This window comes from Mytilus trossulus, chromosome 14 (assembly GCF_036588685.1).
Source record: "Mytilus trossulus isolate FHL-02 chromosome 14, PNRI_Mtr1.1.1.hap1, whole genome shotgun sequence".
Lineage (NCBI taxonomy): Eukaryota > Metazoa > Mollusca > Bivalvia > Mytilida > Mytilidae > Mytilus > Mytilus trossulus.
In genome coordinates, this window is record NC_086386.1 from 39,853,683 (window position 1) to 39,872,129 (window position 18,447).

At 31.5% G+C, this 18,447-nt stretch overlaps 1 protein-coding gene across 2 annotated transcripts; it reads left to right on the plus strand.

The window, feature by feature from the left end:
* Nucleotides 1-5,631: 5,631 nt before the first annotated feature.
* LOC134695982 (uncharacterized) lies at nucleotides 5,632-15,313 on the plus strand. 2 transcript variants are annotated; one of them, XM_063557489.1, is made up of 3 exons: nucleotides 5,632-5,729; nucleotides 7,628-7,789; nucleotides 14,878-15,313. In XM_063557489.1, exons 1-3 carry the CDS (start codon nucleotides 5,675-5,677, stop codon nucleotides 15,177-15,179), a joined length of 519 nt encoding a protein of 172 aa, XP_063413559.1. In that variant the 5' UTR covers nucleotides 5,632-5,674; the 3' UTR covers nucleotides 15,180-15,313. The 2 variants fall into 2 exon arrangements, with proteins under 2 accessions (XP_063413559.1, XP_063413560.1); XM_063557490.1 differs by lacking the exons at nucleotides 5,632-5,729; nucleotides 7,628-7,789 and adding an exon at nucleotides 9,197-9,468.
* The last annotated feature ends 3,134 nt before the right edge of the window (nucleotides 15,314-18,447 follow it).

Sequence of the window (18,447 nt, forward strand, 5' to 3'; positions counted from 1 at the left end):
TTGAAAATAACGAAAAAGATGTGTAAGTAGTTGGATGATATGGCGTACTTCCTCTGTCCATTTTCAAAATCCTTTCGTAAGAGAGTGTATTCTTGATAATACGCAGCTTATTTTTTTTTTATTTCGTACCTGTAACTGTCTAATTATAGAGCTAAATGACAGAAGAACAAACAAGTTTCTCGTTTTTATATAGATTAGACCGTTGGTTTTCCCGTTTAAATGGTATTACAATACTAATTTTTGGGGCCCTTTATAGCTTGCTGTTCGGTGTGACCCAAGGCTCCTTGTTGAAGGTCACACCTTGACTTTAACTGGTTTACTTTTATTAATTGTTATTTGGATGGAGAGTTGTCTCATTAGGACTCATACCACAACTTTCTATATCTCAGCACTTTGTTGTTCAAATTCAGATATACAATGTAATACTGATTAACGTATTTACACCTCTTGTTATGAATGGGGAATACATAATTATGCAGTTGTAATTGTCTTATCCAATACATATATACATGTAGGGAAATTTTCCCTAGAATGTATGTCATGAAGAAGTCCTTAACTGTTGGTTTTTTTAAACTTTGGGTAGCATAACAAATGTTAGAGTGGGACATTTAAAAAAAAAGATTCTTATCTAAGTAAATATAATTTTATGTCTGTAAGATTCCAACTTATTTATTTTGGTTAAATTATTTCCTTCGATACATGTACAATTTTTTTTGTTATCTAATTATGGTAAAATGTTCTGGTTTTTTTAAATTGTCTTTTGAAGCCATATGCGATCAGGTAAATTGATGAAAATCATTTTTAAACATAGATGTGGAAGAAAATTATTCTGACTCTTTTGATACTCGAATTTGAAAAAATTGAAAAATCCAAACTTTCTTTTTCTTCTGAAAAGGAAAATAAACAGGAAAAGTTGACCATGTCTCTTTAGTGTCTCAACATTAGATTGAAGTAGATGATAGTGGAGATTCTTTATTGAACCCATTGTAAAGTTATTAAAAGTATCAAATGTCTACACTTAAAATGTCAAATGTACACAAACTTGTTTGAAGAGAATTCAACAAAATACTTAAAGTCTACAATGAGTATGTATAATAATTTAAAATTACATTTCATTGCGCTTTTCTTTTTAACTAATTCACCAACAAGAATTTTAGATGTTGATTTAGGGTCAATTCAGTTTAGTGGTTTCAGTATATAAAAAGAGTACAAATAAAGTCTTATTTATAACTCATGATAGAAATTGCAGTTGTAAATCATAGGGCTGTATGTACTTTATTCAAAAATATTTAAAAATCAGTTTGATAAATAATTATTTCGTTCAAAAGACGCCCTTATATTGACAACTGAAATTTAAATCTGATTACCAAAAAGCGCAGTTACCGTGAAATAGTTTTGTGAAAGGAAACGTCCGCAAATAAGAAATATTTGTAGATGAAATAATATACATATAGAAAACGTTGTAAGTATTCAGGAGGATTTACATATATTAACGATACTTTCCATCCTATACGATAGATATACAAGAACCGTTTTATATAGTAGGTAAGACTAATTTTCGTATCATATTTAATATTTTTAAACCGTTATTATTAGGGATAAATTCGAAAAACAAAACAGTGGTAATGATAAAAAGTAAAACTGCTTTCACGCAGTAGTCTATTATTCCAGTATTAATATTGTATCCCAACAGAACCTAATTAAATGCACAAAATTTTATTAAAATTAAACGACACAAATTAATTTAAGTGAAGGTGTTGGGTACCACATTAAGGTCTGCTTTCCGACGATTGCTCTACGCTCACTGTCAAGAAATATCTTATATGTTCGCTGTCTATAAAACTATATGAACAACGTATACTAAACTTCATTTTCATAAAACTGAGAACAAAAACGGGGAATGTGTCAAAGAGACAACAACCCGACCATAGAACAGACAACAGCAGAAGGTCGTCAATATAGGTCTTCAATGCAACGAGAAACTCTACAATACCTCATGTTAAAATAAAAAAAAATATAAACAAGATAAGAGAATGCGTTGTTGTTCATATCTTTGTAAGTTAGATCATAGGAAAAGTGATATGAGTGACGACATTGTGTGATTGTTTACTTATTTGTATGAGTAAGATGGTATGAGTAAGATTGTATTAATAAGATGGTATGAATAAGATGTTATGAGTAAGATGAAATTGAGAATGGAAATGGGGAATGTGTCAAAGAGACAACAACCCGACCAAATAAAAAAAACAACAGCAGAAGGTCACCAACAGGTCTTCAATGTAGCGCGAAATTCCCACACCCGGAGGCGTCCTTCAGCTGGCCCCTAAACAAATATATACTAGTTCAGTGATAATGAACGCCATACTAATTTCCAAATTGTACACACGAAACTAAAATTAAAATAATACAAGACTAACAAAGGCCAGAGGCTCCTGACTTGAGACAGGCGCAAAAATGCGGCGGGGTTAAACATGTTTGTGAGATCTCAACCCTCCCCCAATACCTCTAACAAATGTAGAAAAGTAAACGCATAACAATACGCACATTAAAATTCAGTTCAAGAGAAGTCCGAGTCTGATGTCAGAAGATGTAACCGAAGAAAATAAACAAAATGACAAAAATACAAAAATACATAAATAACAACAGACTACTAGCAGTTAACTGACATGCCAGCTCCAGACTTCAATTAAACTGACTAAAAGATTATGATTTCATCATATGAACATCAGGCACAATCCGTCCCGTTAGAGGTTTAGTATCATACCATCATAACATATATGAGAAGAGCATAACCCGTGTCATGCCAACAACTGTTTTTAGAATAAATATGTTTAGTTCCAACGCAAAGACCTTATCAGTGACTCAATATTAACGCCAAAATATGCAATCTTTAATGACTTGACAACAGTATCGTAATTATATCTCTTCTTAATAAGTCTATTCAAAGCATGAGTAAGATGGCATGAGTAAGATGGCACGAGTAAGATGGCATGAGTAAGATGGTATGAATAAGATGGTATGAGATGCGACATGTCAATGCATTAGTGTTATTCAATATTTATATAAAAAAATCTAAATGTATAATAATCTGTCAATATTGAATGGCTCCAAATATCAGGCACCCAGTATGTACTTCACGTTAAATATATATGTTAACATGGCAACAAGTTATAACCATTTACGGACCGTAAATTTCCTGGTTGATGTTCTTTGGTTGTTAAAAAAAGTATCAATTTTTATTTGTTATTTTTTTGTGCTTTTAATTGGTTATTAAACACCTGTGCCATATCTTTGCGATTTGTTAAGATTACATGCATATATTGAACCTTAGACTAGATATGTTTATACAAGCCACTTCAAACGAAATTCAAAATGCATTGAACTTGCACAGTATGCATACCATAAGAATTTGATGTGTGTATTATAATCCTAAGCTGTCATGCAGGTGTAAATGCATAACTAAGTTGAGTTGAGTTAAGTTTTACTTGTTGTGAAAAAAAGGGTTTATTATACTGTCAAGATACAATTTTATATTTTAATCCTGTTACAGTTTCCTGTAAACATTTTTGTAAAAAAACAGTATTATAAAAATCGTCTAGAAAAGAATTAGGTCAAGTAATTATATCAAAAGAAATAATGATTTCAGATGATAATTTTTATTAAGCATTGAAAATACGTTAACTTTACGTCAATATACGTGTGAAAATTTGACATACAATGATAAATAGTTATAAATCTTCGAATGAAATAAATTTTCATGAATATTTTGGTCAGTACAGTAAAGACATTACATATTTATTCAGCAAGACGTCTGTGAATACTGTTAATATTTTAATGAACTGGACAAGGTTATAAAAATTGTGTACGACTTGTTGGTCCTGTGTTATCCTGACAGTGTATCCGTCAACTTCTTGATAACGTACGTGAAGCTTGAAGTTTGACGGTTGCCTTTTGCAATTCAATCTTAGACTAAATTTGAAAAGGGCTCTGTCTAATCTATACATAAAGCAGTGGAGGATCCATAACTATTTTCCGGGGGCACTGACTGTCATAAGTGGGGTACTGCTACAGTCATGTTTCTGTTAGTCCTTATATAATCACCCAAATCCCCCCTTTTATCCGCAAATGTTTATGTAAAATTGTTAAACGTAAAACACTTTGATTTTCTTCAATCATCCAAATCCTCTGAAAAAATGAGCACTTCTGAGACAGAAAAATGAACATCAGTTTGTTATATGCACTTTTTAAAACGAAAATACGTTGAATGTGTCAACGAGAAAGAAGGTCACCGAAGACCGCTGTATTTAAATGTTTTTGTGACTTTGCGTGCAAATGTCATGGAGGACCAAATCCCCTCAACGGGTGACCTTAAATAAACGAGGGACCCATTGTGTAAATTATTATTTCATTCTTGACGGCTTTTGTTTGTTGTTATATGGGATTTATTTCAGTTAATTTATTAAGTAACAAATATCTACTACTTTTGTTATGAATGGAATTTTTGTTCAAAACTTTAAAATAAACAACTATTTATTTCATATTGTTATGTTAGGGTTTAAAACCGCTGTGATTGCATCTGTTTAGTTATAATTTCATAGTTCTTGAGTTATTTATAAGGTATCTGTTGTGTCTGGACATAAGTATATCAGTGAAAAGGTAGGCAAATATGTATACATGATATACGTACAGTGTTAGACAGTAAGGGGTTGGGTTGGAGTGATCTATTTTTATAATCTGTTGATAGTTGTTGCTTAAGCAACAAAATATGTCTGATAATACGTATAACATTTGTAATATTATATTTATTCAAGGTACGACATGTTGCACTACATGTATCAGAACAGAAACAACTATCGTTTTTATAGCACCGGAGTTCACACCTTGTTTCGGAGGAGTGTGTTGTGAAATTTTGTTCGTCCCTTTGCCACTTTTCTTTGAGGTTATGCTGTTGTCTGTCTTTTGTTTAATATATGTTTTTTTACTTCCCCCTTGGCCTATTTTCTCCCTTTTTTAAAGTCTGCATTAACACGTGTTTACATATAGCAGAATTAGTCTATGACGTTAAATGATGTAAATTGAAGGGTAATGAAATATTACACTTTTTCTGAAAGAAAATTTAACATAAAGGAAAAGTTTTTAATAAATTTAAATTACATTATAAATGTTCTCCTTAATTACTATACATGATAGATTCTATATTACAGCAACTTTATGAAAAGAAGTATCAATGTATATTAAGTATGTTTTTTGAATATATATAAACTGTCACATAAGTCATAACAATATAATATTTAAGGATAACAATTTGTGGAACAGACTAGAATAGAAAGTCATCCGGTTCCTTTATATTCACCAAATGTTACTTAATTACTTAAGGTGGTACCTGGGAATATAAAGCTTCTCAATGATCAAATTAATAGTTTGTCAAATTGCTATATAACCAGTGTAATTTTTCTGATAAAATGGTTGGTTCAAATTTGCTTTGCATGTCGAGGAACATATACTTTAATTAAAAAAATGAAAAATTTTGAAACAGCAAATTTTAAAAACATAAATTGTAAATTTCGTTTAAATCTGCTTCATGGTTCAATTAAAATTTTCAACTACATACATTTCGTTTTTTTTTCAATAGTCAATTCAATGAACTCGTCAAATATTATGACAAGGTAATTACATGTATGTTAATAGTGGCATTCACTTCCGGGATTGTAAAACACCAATATCTGAAGGTCAGTTTGGTTCGTTGACATTTATGATTTCTATATCCTTTGTAGTGCACTTTCACTTTCTTATTAAACAGAACTTGCTTAAACATGTATGGTTAAATAATCTCTTCTTGATTACAATGTACTTGTTGAAAATATATGCATGAAACATGTATCATAATAATATATGAATAATGAAATAATTTTATAAAGACAATAGTTATAACTTGATTGATAATATTAATCATGATAGGCTGTTTTTTGTTTTATAAGGACCAAAATGAAACTTAACTCCACTTGATAATGCGCGGTTATTAGGATATTTTTAGACTTTTTTTTAAAAATAATCCTCAAGCTGTCTTTTTGTGTGTGTCGTTAACAGGGACAGTTGTCTTATTGACGAAACCCCTTTCTTCAATTCATGACTAATTTATTGCTAGAACGTAATTTAAGGTGGTTGTCTCGAAAAATATACATTTATCAAATGACATCTTTGCTTTTTTACCTTTCAGATGAAACATAATGAATTTGTCACGTACTAATATGTACTAAGATGGCAGCTGTTTAAAGCATTGCTCCTAAAATTTTTAGCTTTTATATTATGTTCGTTTTTTTAGCTCACCTGGCCAGAAGTGCCAAGTTAGCTTTTCTCATAACTTTGCGTCCGGTGTCCGTCGTCGTTAACTTTAAAAAAATCTTCTCCTCTGAAAATACTAGGCCAAATTAAACAAAGTAAGATCTACAAAAACGTCAACATGACCAAAATGGTCAGTTGATCCCTTAACGAGTTATTTCCCTTTATAGTCAATTTTTGTCAATTTTTCATAATTTTTTCTAATCTTTTGCGAATATCTTCTCCTCTGAAACTACTGAGACATATTTAACCAGACTTGTTCACGATCATTATTAGGGTATCAAGTTTAAAAAGTGTGTCCGATGACCCGGCTTGTGTACCAAGATGGCCGACATGGCTAAATATAGAACATAGAGTAAAATGCAGAATCTCAGAAACCAAAGCATGTAGAGCACATCTGACGGAAAAAAAATGTTCATTAGGTCAAGGTCTATCTGCCCTTCAATTTTAAGACAAATCAGGCAACCTGTTGTTGGGTGGCTGCCCCTGAATTGACAATTTTAAGAATTTTGCTTTTGGTTATTATCTTGAATATTATTATAAATAGAGATAAACTGTTAACAGCAAAGTAAAACCTACAAATAAATCAACATAATAAAAATGGTCAATTGACCTCTTAAGGAGTTATTGCTCTTTAAAGTCAATTTTTAACCCTTTTCATAATTTTTTTAAATTTTAACAAAAAAAATCAACTATTGGGATAGATTCATAGGTTCATTAGATAGAGATAATTGTAAGGAGCAAGAATGTTCAGTAAAGTAAGATCTACAAACGCATCAGCATCACCAAAACAAAATTTTGTCATGAATCCATCTGTGTCCTTGAAGTTCGTTTATGATATGCGCATAGACCAAGGTGAGCGACACAGGATCTTTAGAGCCTCTAGTTATATATACATATTTATTCTATATATTTTTGTTTCCCCCTTAAATATAACACGTTAAGGATATTTGAGAGATTTACAATACGTGACCTTTATTTCAAGCGAATGTTTTTTTCTCGTTTCATCATAAACTAATACAACAATCCTGAAAATATGTGAGCTGCCATTTTGAGTAACAAAGTACTTGTATATAAACTCATCATTGATACCAGGATTAAAATTTGTATTTGCGCCACACGCGCGTATTATAATGTCTTAATTCAACAAACAAATATGGAAAAAAACACATGAGTGAACATGACTAAAACGAAACAAAAACAGAAACAAAGCAATAAGCAAAACATGATTTTTTTGTGTAACAGTATAGGACTGTAAAGTAGATTTATTTTTATTTTGTTGAATCAGGAAGTTCAGGTAGAGGCCCTCCATTAGGATACTGGTGTAAAGATGGAACATACGACACTGACGTAACGTCATATAGCAACGCCATTCATGTCGAATTAGAGACTTATTCAAATGGGGTAGCTGGCTTAATATTTGTGATGTCATTTTGGGAGTCTTCCGTTAGTAAGTATTTAAAACTTTGATACAAAACACAACATAACTTATAAAACCGATGGAAATGATTGGGAATACAATGTTAGTCAGAACCATTATTAAAACGACATAACGCTGAAAACATTTTTTTTTAATATTATTACTCATTCACAAATCCGTGTGCTTGTCCCAACGAGAATAACGTGTCATCAGATATCTTGTATAAGATCTCATTTTTCATGGCAAGTTATGTAGACAATTTACCGTTTCAGAATGTAAAGGAACATGGGTAAAATGAAAACAGCGTCACGACGTCAATGGTTTACTTTTCATTGTTTTGGACGTTGTAAGCCGATCAAAGCGTTTTGATGTCACTTTTGATAATATAAGAAGCTATCGAAAAAAAACTGCAAGTCATAATTTAAAGAGTAAAGTTTATGAGCACATGCACTAGAGTATAATCACAAAAAGAATGGAAAAAGGAGCAGAGCTTTGCTTGTAGTAGCTTGTCCGTCATTTTTTTATGTTGCTTGTTTTAAACCCAGTGGCAAATATTTCATTTATATATAAATGCTGAATGGCTCGTAGGAATAAAAGGTGGGAATGTACATGTATACTGTCAATAAAAAAGAGACTATTTTTAAAGAAGATTATTAGAGTGAAATATTTTTAAGTCAATTTGGCGCAATGGATTTTGAAAGTATAAGGATATAGCGATTTTATCAAGCTACTTCTATCACAATTCATTATTCTACTTAAAAAGTCAATCAGATGCAAATCATATCTGATTTGACTTTTGTATGAAATATCTGCAGTAGAAATTCCGAGATGTTGCGTTTGATGAAATAGGTTTTACGGTAGATGTATTGTTCTGAGGATCACATAATGCAAAGAAATTTATTTCTGAAATCTTGTAATACAGTATATTAACATCACTATAATGTCAAATAAAAAAAAGACAATATGAGGGTTAGTCAATTTTGGGTGCGAAAAGCATTTTAACACTTTTTTTATGACGTGTAGCATGTTATCAAAAGTGATTATTTTTGAATTAATTAAGGAAATTTAGTTACAATGTATTTACAAAATCATCAATTTAATTTAGGAGTTTTGATTTTTCCAACTAATTTTATTAGCGGCAATTGTTAGTATGGAAAGGTTATTTACTTGTATGACAAATTTCTCGACTAAAATTAAGATTAAGTCGTGATTATACCTGTTGATTACTGTGGTAATCAATTACATAATTACATAGTAAATATAGTCAATTAACACGTCTTTAATTAATCGGCTTATATGTAAAATACAAAATATATCATTTTAATAAAAAATAAAACCTGTTTGTTTGTTCCTTTTTTATATTTTCATTGGTTAATATTGTTCTAGGATTAAATGCTTAAAATTTTAATTTTGCAAACAAACAAAAAAAAAATATGAAGTAAAATTAACCGTTATTTATGTTGAAATAAACACTCTTCTATGATTACGCAAGTTCTGTGTACTGACTGAATATATGTTTGATATTTGCAACTGGACGCTAAGCAGCTAACGATCTTTGATATTTGCACCTGGACGCTAAGCAGCCAACAATATTTGAAATTTGCCACTGGACGCTAAGCAATCAATTATATGTTAGATAGAAATATAAACTATGCGATTATTCACTTTTTCACCTCCTACTATGAGTCCCGACATAGAACATAACCAAGGTTTGTTGGAATATCTAACTCTATTATTTATCTAATGTAGATTCAATATTTTATTAGAATGTATGATGGACTGAAATTACACAAAACATGAATATATTCAAAACCAATAATTTTTTATCACTTCAAACAAACGATTTTTTTTTTTATACACGCGTCATTTTGGGGGATAATAAAAACTCCGAAAAACTAAGAATATTAAAAGTTGCAGAACAGTTCATCCGTGTTTTATTATATTATCGAATTCGAAGGGACACAGTTTAATTGATTTTTTACAGCATAATGCATTGAGTGCGTACTAGGTAAAAGTAGAAACTTTATGTTAGCTTGCTTGTTAGGATATCTTGAATTCCTTATAAGTTAAAAAAGGTTTACTACCCTCTTTTCGGAGTAGTCTATTCCTACAAACAGATAGATGGTTATCTGTTAGACAAGTCTTCTCTGAGAGGAGGTAGCTTGCATAACCTAATTATGACTTCGTAGTTCAGCTAGCAAGCAAGCTATTCAAAGATGTTTACTTACACACTCCATGCATTCTGCTGTAACTTATTTGATCCTCATATATCACCTATTTAAAAAAAAACAATAAAATTAACATATTAAATATTATAAGGAAATGGGATTTTTTTTTAAATTTCTGTTATATTATATTGGAAAAGTGTGACAAGTATCATATTTCTTAGCGGGGGCCCATTACTGAATACACATATCTGCCTTAGTGGCCGGTATCGCTAATAACAGGTCCATCCCCATATTTTCAGCACATGTTTAACTTCTGAACGAGAAGTTCCGGTGACCATATTTCTATACCCCAATAAGTTAATAGTTCGATATTCAACGATATCTTCTGCATAATGTACTTATAAAACAAACATTAAAACTGGTAACCTAAATATTACACGTTTCGATAATGTCACTATTATTCAGTACATCTAAAGAGCGGAAGAAAAACAACACTTATTGTCACATTCACAAATCGCCATAATTCATTTTATATAGTACCTTTTAACGATTTCCATACATAAATTTGGTCTATGAATTTTTAATAATAAGATCATATAAGAGATTATTGCATAATTTTCTAGTACAATGAAGTATATTGTCACAATTCATAACTGGTATTTAATGACATAATTGTTAAACCTCACACATAAACAATGAATAGCACTTATAGTCCATAAAGCCGAACAATATGACTTCATGGGACGATTGTCATATTACTTCTAATCTTAAATGCCCAAGTGTCAGTAGCATGAAATATTTGAATAATATAATGGAACATCGAACAATAAATTGGAGCACACAACTAGCAGGAAAAATACCATTATAAAATATCAATGCGATGTCAAACAATATTTTATACCTTTGGAATACAAAATTATGGATTAAATCCATCCTTTTGAAAAGACAATCCTAAAATAGTCTCCATGCACCGAAACTAAGAACTTTACATATAAGCAATTAATGGCATTAGTTTTTTTGTTGTTGTAAGGGTGGTTAATAACAGCATAAAATGAATTTCTATACCAAAGCAAATGCCATATGTAAGAAGGTCAAAACAGACATGTTATTCGCATATAGAATCATATTCAAAACAGTGTGGTCCTGGCCATTGATTGACGACCTAAATTATCCCATTGACTGGGACAGATTAGGTGAACGTTTGTCGGTAACAACCACTGCTCACTATGTACTTGTTAAAGACACTGAATCAGTGGGGTCACCAAAGGTTCTCAACACCTAAATAAAGTAATTCGAAAAACGAGTCCGGAATAATACAATGTGTTGATTTATATAAATAATATAAATCAAAACATAAAGGTTATTCCTGATTTTTGTTCCGAATTGTTTTATTATTAGAGGCGTTAAGAACCTTTGATGACCCCACAGTTTAAATTCCATAATAAGTAAGAAGTGAGCAATGGTCGTTACCGACAAACGTTCACCTTATCTGTCCCAGTCAATGGGGTAATTTAGGTCGTCAATCAATTAATGACCAGGACCACACTGTTTTGAATAAGATTCTCTTAGTTTGGTAGATGTTTTAGGGGACCGTTTGTCTTGATAGCATAAGACAAGAAAAGATATCGGCCCCAAAATAGCCTCATTTTCAATGGCAATCTAAACATAATTGCCTTTCAACCCGGTCGTCCTTCTTATATCATACAAAGGTGATTTATAATGATAGAATTGTAACGTCCTATATATACATGAAATATTATCCACTGGACATTAAGCAAACAACAATCGAAATTGCGCAAATATTTGTATGAACATGTTTGAACTTTAATGTAAAAAGGTTGAACAGGTATTTAGCATTTAAACTGCACGATGTATTTGTTTTATGTTTTTGGTGCAATTAAAATAAAATAAATCTCTATTTCGCAATGTCTCAATTTCATTAATTGCCTAATTTTATTCTATTTTGATTAGTTGCATATGATTTGCGATGTCTCGAGTAATTGTTCCATCGATAGCAGTTTCCAGGAAAGTCGAGCTTCCGGTTTTGTAATCTTAAAACAGATGTGCTTTTATTTGTTATTACGTTATATATTTAACACGGAAGTTTATTTCTTTGACATTCTATTAAAGAAAGAGTCCTTGTCTGGGAGCAAGCAATTCAAAACCAAAGGAGGAGGGGTTATTTATTTTTTGTCTGAGTCAGATATTTCTTTTGTTTTTCAGTTTTTCAACGCGTCATGCATCAATAATTTTTCTCTCTCTCTCAATATTTAACACTAAAAGGTATGGGAGAAATCTAGATTCACAATATTTGTTTTCCATCTGCTTGGGCAGATCATTTTCCCCATCAAATTTGGATCAGAATTTTTTTTTTTTTTTGAAAAAACAACCATAAGTCCCTTTTTTGAAGTTAAAGGATTTAAATGTTCCCTCATTGTGTATCCCTAATAATGGAATGACTAAGACTTGATTATTATTTTCTAATAAAAATCAAAAGCGATTGACAATGTAACGTCTTTGTCCTGAACATGCATGCAATATTTGCCACTGGACGTTAAGCAACCAACAATCAATCACAATGTAAAGTCTGTCATTAAGCAAGTTATAAAAAAATACCAATTCATTGTAACTAAAAATCGGTATAAGCAATGATTTTAAGCTTTTAACAATGTTATGCTATAGATATATGTATGCGTTGTGATGACATAGATGGTATTTGTTTAGTAATTACCGAATTGTTGTTTTTGACGGCTTCATCTGTTGGTTTCCAAACACTTATTAAATTAACTTGTTTTTTTTAACTGAATCAAGTGACAAATCTCCTATAATTAGGTCATAGGAAGCTTACCATTTGTATAGATTTCATTTTAAGTTGTGTATCTCCCCACCCTATTAAGCAACTTTTCAATAATGACATTATCTAAAAGATGCTTTATGTGAAAAGGTACTTAAAAACTGATTGACGCTACGTTTTAACGACAATAGAGGTGGTCTTAACAATTCTCCAGCGTCAGTTCTAATGATTAATGAATTAATAAAGAAAATCATCGAGTTTGTTTAACGTGACACCGAGCAATTCCAACAGTTGTTATACCACATTCAGATTGTCGTTGCTGGGTAAACAAAACACTATTAAAATGTTTTTGTTTCTTGCATAAATCGAATCGGATATTAGAAAACGCGTCATGCAATGTTTACAAAAAGTATCGCGATTTTATCAAATCTTTTTTTATATATATAGTTGTATAATTACAAAAGTTCCAATAACATACTAAAAGCAAGAACATTTAAAAGTTTGTAAAAGAGAACACATGATTTTGTTTGTGTTCTCTAATATATTCAGTATTATATATAATTTCATGAAACTGTACTAAAAAAAAGTATTACTTTATATATCTCTTCATTGACTTGATTTTTTAGATAGTATGACATTTTACAAGTGTTTAAATCACAAATCAAAATAACATGTATGTGTTCTCTTTCTAATCCACAAACGCTAAGGAACATACACAGAGCTGTGATTTGACTAAAAAGACTGATTATACGACGTGTTATTGCATTTATGTTACACGAATCTTATCTTCATGATTGAATACGGGAAGGAATACAAAAGCAATGAATATGTCATAAGATCGGTGTTCATTGGGGATCCAGAAATTTTCACATAGGGAGGGGAGTGGCACTGTATGTCTACGAAAAGGACTGCGCCATGCAGTCATGCTTCAATGATTCCCTATTTATCAACAAATATTTTCCAACAAAAGGGGGGATGGGGAGGGCGGTCACCCTGTTCCCTCTTAATCTGTCTCTCTTCTATAATTACGATGCAATACGAACTGCATTGACTATATTTTCAATCTTGCAAAACACAACATTTCTAGAATCATACTGAGCGAACATCGATTTTTAATTTCAGTTTTTTTATTTTTGATATTGATGCAACCGATATTAACATCGAATTATTCTCTGACGTCGGTCATATAACAACTGCCATGTGGCTTACATGTACATATAATAAGCTTGATCAGGTTGACAAGCATATCTGCCATATTATGTAACATATGTGATGTTTTAACCGGAAAAGAGGAAGTTCAATAACCTTTCAAGTACAAGTATGCATGTATTTTCATGACAAAATAATAAATAGCGGTGTCCTTCTGTCTTTATTTTATGTTCTCTGTCAATAAGACTTAAAGTCTAGTTAATGCTGTTAAAGGCGAACGTTTTGTCGTTTGAAATCATAAGTAAACACTAAAGAGACTCTTGAATGCAAGGAGAAAATTCATCGCAATGCATAAAAACACGTTTTATCCTTCTTTCAATTAAACAATTTAATCGAAACATTAAAGTTTCATGGAATCAATATTCACTTAGAAGATTCAAAACCACTGGTGTTCAATTTAAATATCATTCATTAGCCATTTACAAAATGAAGTGTATTGTTTGCATATAGATTTTGCTAAGTTGATAGAGAACAAAATCAGTATACAAACAAAAAATCGTGACGTCATCAATAATTGTGCAGTTAAACAAATGTTCTTAGATATCTAGTTTTCATGGTTGCTTTTTATTCCTTAGAAAGTATTCTTTTGTGATTTGTGTATCCTGTTGAGTTTAAGTCTTTTGAACCAGACATAAGTTATTTTATATAAATAGTAACGGCGCCATTTTCTACATATGGAATCTTTAGTTCTACTGACACGAATGAAGCAGTCTTTACTGACAAAACTACTACTGGAGAGCTGGAATTAAATGATTCAACTAACATCGAAACACATTTTGACAATACAACTCTTGTGTATGATAATTTGGAATCCGCTAATGAATCGGAATATGATACAGTGACAGATTCCATTATTACCTCCGAATCTGAAATTTCAGATTACGAACTAACATCTGAATTTTCGGATTACGAATTAACAACTGAACATGTTTATTCTGTTATTTCAGGTTCAAGTGTTCAGTATGGGCCAATAGAGTATGGCATAGCTAATTACGTTTTACTAGCCTTCAGTGTTCTCATAGGATCTCTGCTTCTCGGTTCTGTTATATTCCTTATCTATAGAGAATATAAGAAACATCAGGCCGAAAAAGAAATGAAATTTAGAGAAAAACTTTTAATGAGAAGAACAGGAATAAGTGGTCGCAGTGGTGGTATTATAAATGACGATTTCCGCCATGACAGCGTCAGTGACAAAAATACGTCATTTATATTTTTGTCTCCGACGCCGACGTCAGAGATTAGCTTGTGAATATTCATTAGATGAAGGACACTTAAAGTAAACATATTTGTATGTATGTATATAGTATGTATCATTTAAATTCAAATGCTAACATCATTTCATTCATGACTGTAATGTTAAAATAAAATATAGAATACCATTAATTCCAGAAGAGCTTCTCTGTAAGAGTACAATGTATCACCGGCCCAAAATATTTGTAAATCGTCCTAAAATATTTGCAACTGGACCTTAATCAACCATGCATGAATCAGTCAACAGACCCATTAGTTAAATTCAAACAAATGTACAATGTTTCAAATTGGACCAATCTGATGTTAGGAGCTGTAAAGGGAATTATGCTTTTTTCGAGATTAAAATTAAGTTTTTGAAATTTCAATCATATTTTTTTCTTCGATATATAACACTGTAAAGTATGGGAAAATCTGGATTCAGAATATATCCTTTTTTGGCATTTGCTTGACCAGATTATTTTTATATCATCAAATTAAAGATCAAAATATTTTTATTAGAAAAATACATAACTTCCCCATGAAGTTTAATGGTCGATTTCTTACTCTCAGACTGCACGACATAGGATCATCACCTCTCTTGTCCTTTAGCTATAAACAACATGATAGAAAACATTCATATTTGTTTACAACATTTCATTTTTTGATATTTTACATCATGTAACCATGATGGTAATTATATAAGTAATTATTAATTTCACGAGAGGACGACTTGAAGTCCTCACTATAGTAATATATACTAAGTTACGTTCAATCCACCATTTTCTACATTAGAAAATGCCTGTACCAAGTCAGGAATATGACAGTTGTTATCCATTCGTTTGATGTGTTTGGACTTTTGATTTATCCTTTTGATTTTGGATTTTCCTTTTTGAATTTTCCTCGGAGTTCAGTATGTTTACTCACAGTTTGGGGGGATTTCTGTTAGTTAAACGTAATGTACGGACACTGGTCTATGTATGCAATATAAAAAAAGAAGATGTGGTATGAATGTCAATGAGACAACTGTCCACAACAGAACAAAATGGCACAGACATTAACAACTATAGGTCATAGTACAGCCTTCAACAATGTACACAGCCCATACCACATAGTCAGCTATAAAAGGGCCAGATAAAACAATTAAACTAGAGGCTCCAAAGAGCCTGTGTCGTTCACCTTGGTCTATGTGAATATTAAACAAAGGACACAGATGGATTTATGACAAAATTGTGTTTAGGTGATGGGGGATGTGTTTGTAGATCTTACTTTCTAAACATTCTTGCTGCTTACAATTATCTCTATCTATAATGAACTTGGCCCCATAGATTCAGTGGAAAATGATAGTGAGACTATTTTGGTATTGTTGACTTATTTGTAGATCTTACTTTGCTGAACATTTTTGTTGTATACAGTTTATCTCTATCTATAATAATATTCAAGATAATAACCAAAAACAGCAAAATTTCCTCAAAATTACCAATTCAGGAGCAGCAACCTAACAACGGGTTGTCCGATTCATCTGAAAATTTCAGGGCAGATAGATCTTGACCTGATATACACTTTTATCCCACGTCAGAGTTGCTCTAAATGCTTTGGTTTTTGAGTTATAAACCAAAAACTGCATTTTACCTCTATTTTCTATTTTTAGCCGTGGCGGCCATCTTGGTTGGTATGCCGGGTCACCGGACACAATTACAAACTAGATACCCTTTTGATAATAGTGGCTAAGTTTGGTTAAATTTTGCCCAGTAGTTTCAGAGGAGGAGATTTTTGTAAAAATTTTCAGACGACGGACGACGGACGCCAAGTGATGAGAAAAGCTCACTTGGACCTTTGGGCCAGGTGAGCTAAAAATGAACGAAAAACAAATACTTCATTTCTCTAGATGTCTTTTTTGATATGTTTGTCTTTGGTTTGTTGAATCAAATATTTCTTCAGTAAGTCTTTTAAATTCAAAGAAACAAAAATGCCAAAAATAGTACCGGCGTGACCCTGAAAGAAAATGAAAATCAAAGGATTCATTCTTGAATAATTTGATTTGTTTTTTGTTTGTGTTTAACAAGACTCCAATACTAACAAACTGACAATCCGAGTCCTTTAAGATTTGAGTCGAACGCATCATCCTTAGTGTTGATTATAGATACAGTAGCTTAACCTCATAGACCGTTCGGCCACAAAAGCACAGAAGGACACACGAAGAAACATAATGTTAAAAAAACCTACACAGTCTTGGGGATTATTTTGAGGTAATAATCGACTCCTCAGGGTCAGAATATAGTGTCCTGGCATGTCTTGCTGTGTAGTGTTAACTTGAGAGATTGATTCAATGTATAGGTTGTCTACAACATGTTAATATTCTGTATATGCAAGTAATGTTGCAAGTTGAGACGTTTTAAATCAACAAATCAATCAATCAATCAATCAATCTAAACTGTCTTTTACACTAACCAGTGACCATGGGAGAATTATGAATGACTACAAAGATAACTTATGATGGGAAGGTCAGGAAGGAAAAGCATTATAAGTTACGTACATAACATGCGTCATCTACTTATCAAAGCCAATATTTAAGGAATAAATAAAATTTCAATTGCCCATTTTACAAAAAAGAAGAAACTTTAAGATGTCATAAGAATAAATTTGAAAAAAAGATTCTGTTATTTACAAAAAAAATATGTACAGAAAGAAACACAATTAAATATGACTATTATGACTATGAAAAATGTAAAAATAAATGACTAGTTAGAGTAGGAATGATCACACCAAAATTCTGCAACTAAATGTATGTACTAAGCAATGTTCTAACACGGCGAGTTTTACAGCAATAATGGGTTAGTTTGATTCCTTATTTACAATAGGTGCAGTGTCATCTTCAATTTTGGAAGACTCGTATATGAAGTTATCATTTTCACCAACTAAAATTGTCTCATCTTTTTCAAATTTCGCTTTTTTTATTTTTTCACCTGCTACGTTAGGTATCTTTCCATTTTGTTTTGCATCATCTTTGATTACTTTCTCTTTATCTTTGTCAAAGTTCGAATTTAGAATCGGTTCAGTGTCATTTTCTATTTTTGTAGACTCGTCATTGAAGTGGTGTTCATCTTCAGCCATTAAAGTTGTCCCGTCTTTTTCAAGTTTCATTTCATTTATATGTTCTTTGGGGTGGTCATCTCCATTAGGAATGGTCCCATTTTGTTTTGAATGATCTTTAGTTACCTCCCCTTTATCCGGATTAAAACTGCCGTCTTGTGGCATAGTATCAGGTTCATCTTCATTTGTAGTGTTTC

Excerpts from the sequence above, each read along its gene's own strand:
- LOC134695982 (XM_063557489.1), top strand. The coding sequence starts at position 5,675 with ATGTATGTTAATAGTGGCATTCACTTCCGGGATTGTAAAACACCAATA. Across the intron at positions 5,730-7,627 it reads TAAAACACCAATATCTGAAG|GAAGTTCAGGTAGAGGCCCT; the intron begins GTCAGTTTGGTT and ends TTGTTGAATCAG. Across the intron at positions 7,790-14,877 it reads ATTTTGGGAGTCTTCCGTTA|GTTCAAGTGTTCAGTATGGG; the intron begins GTAAGTATTTAA and ends CTGTTATTTCAG.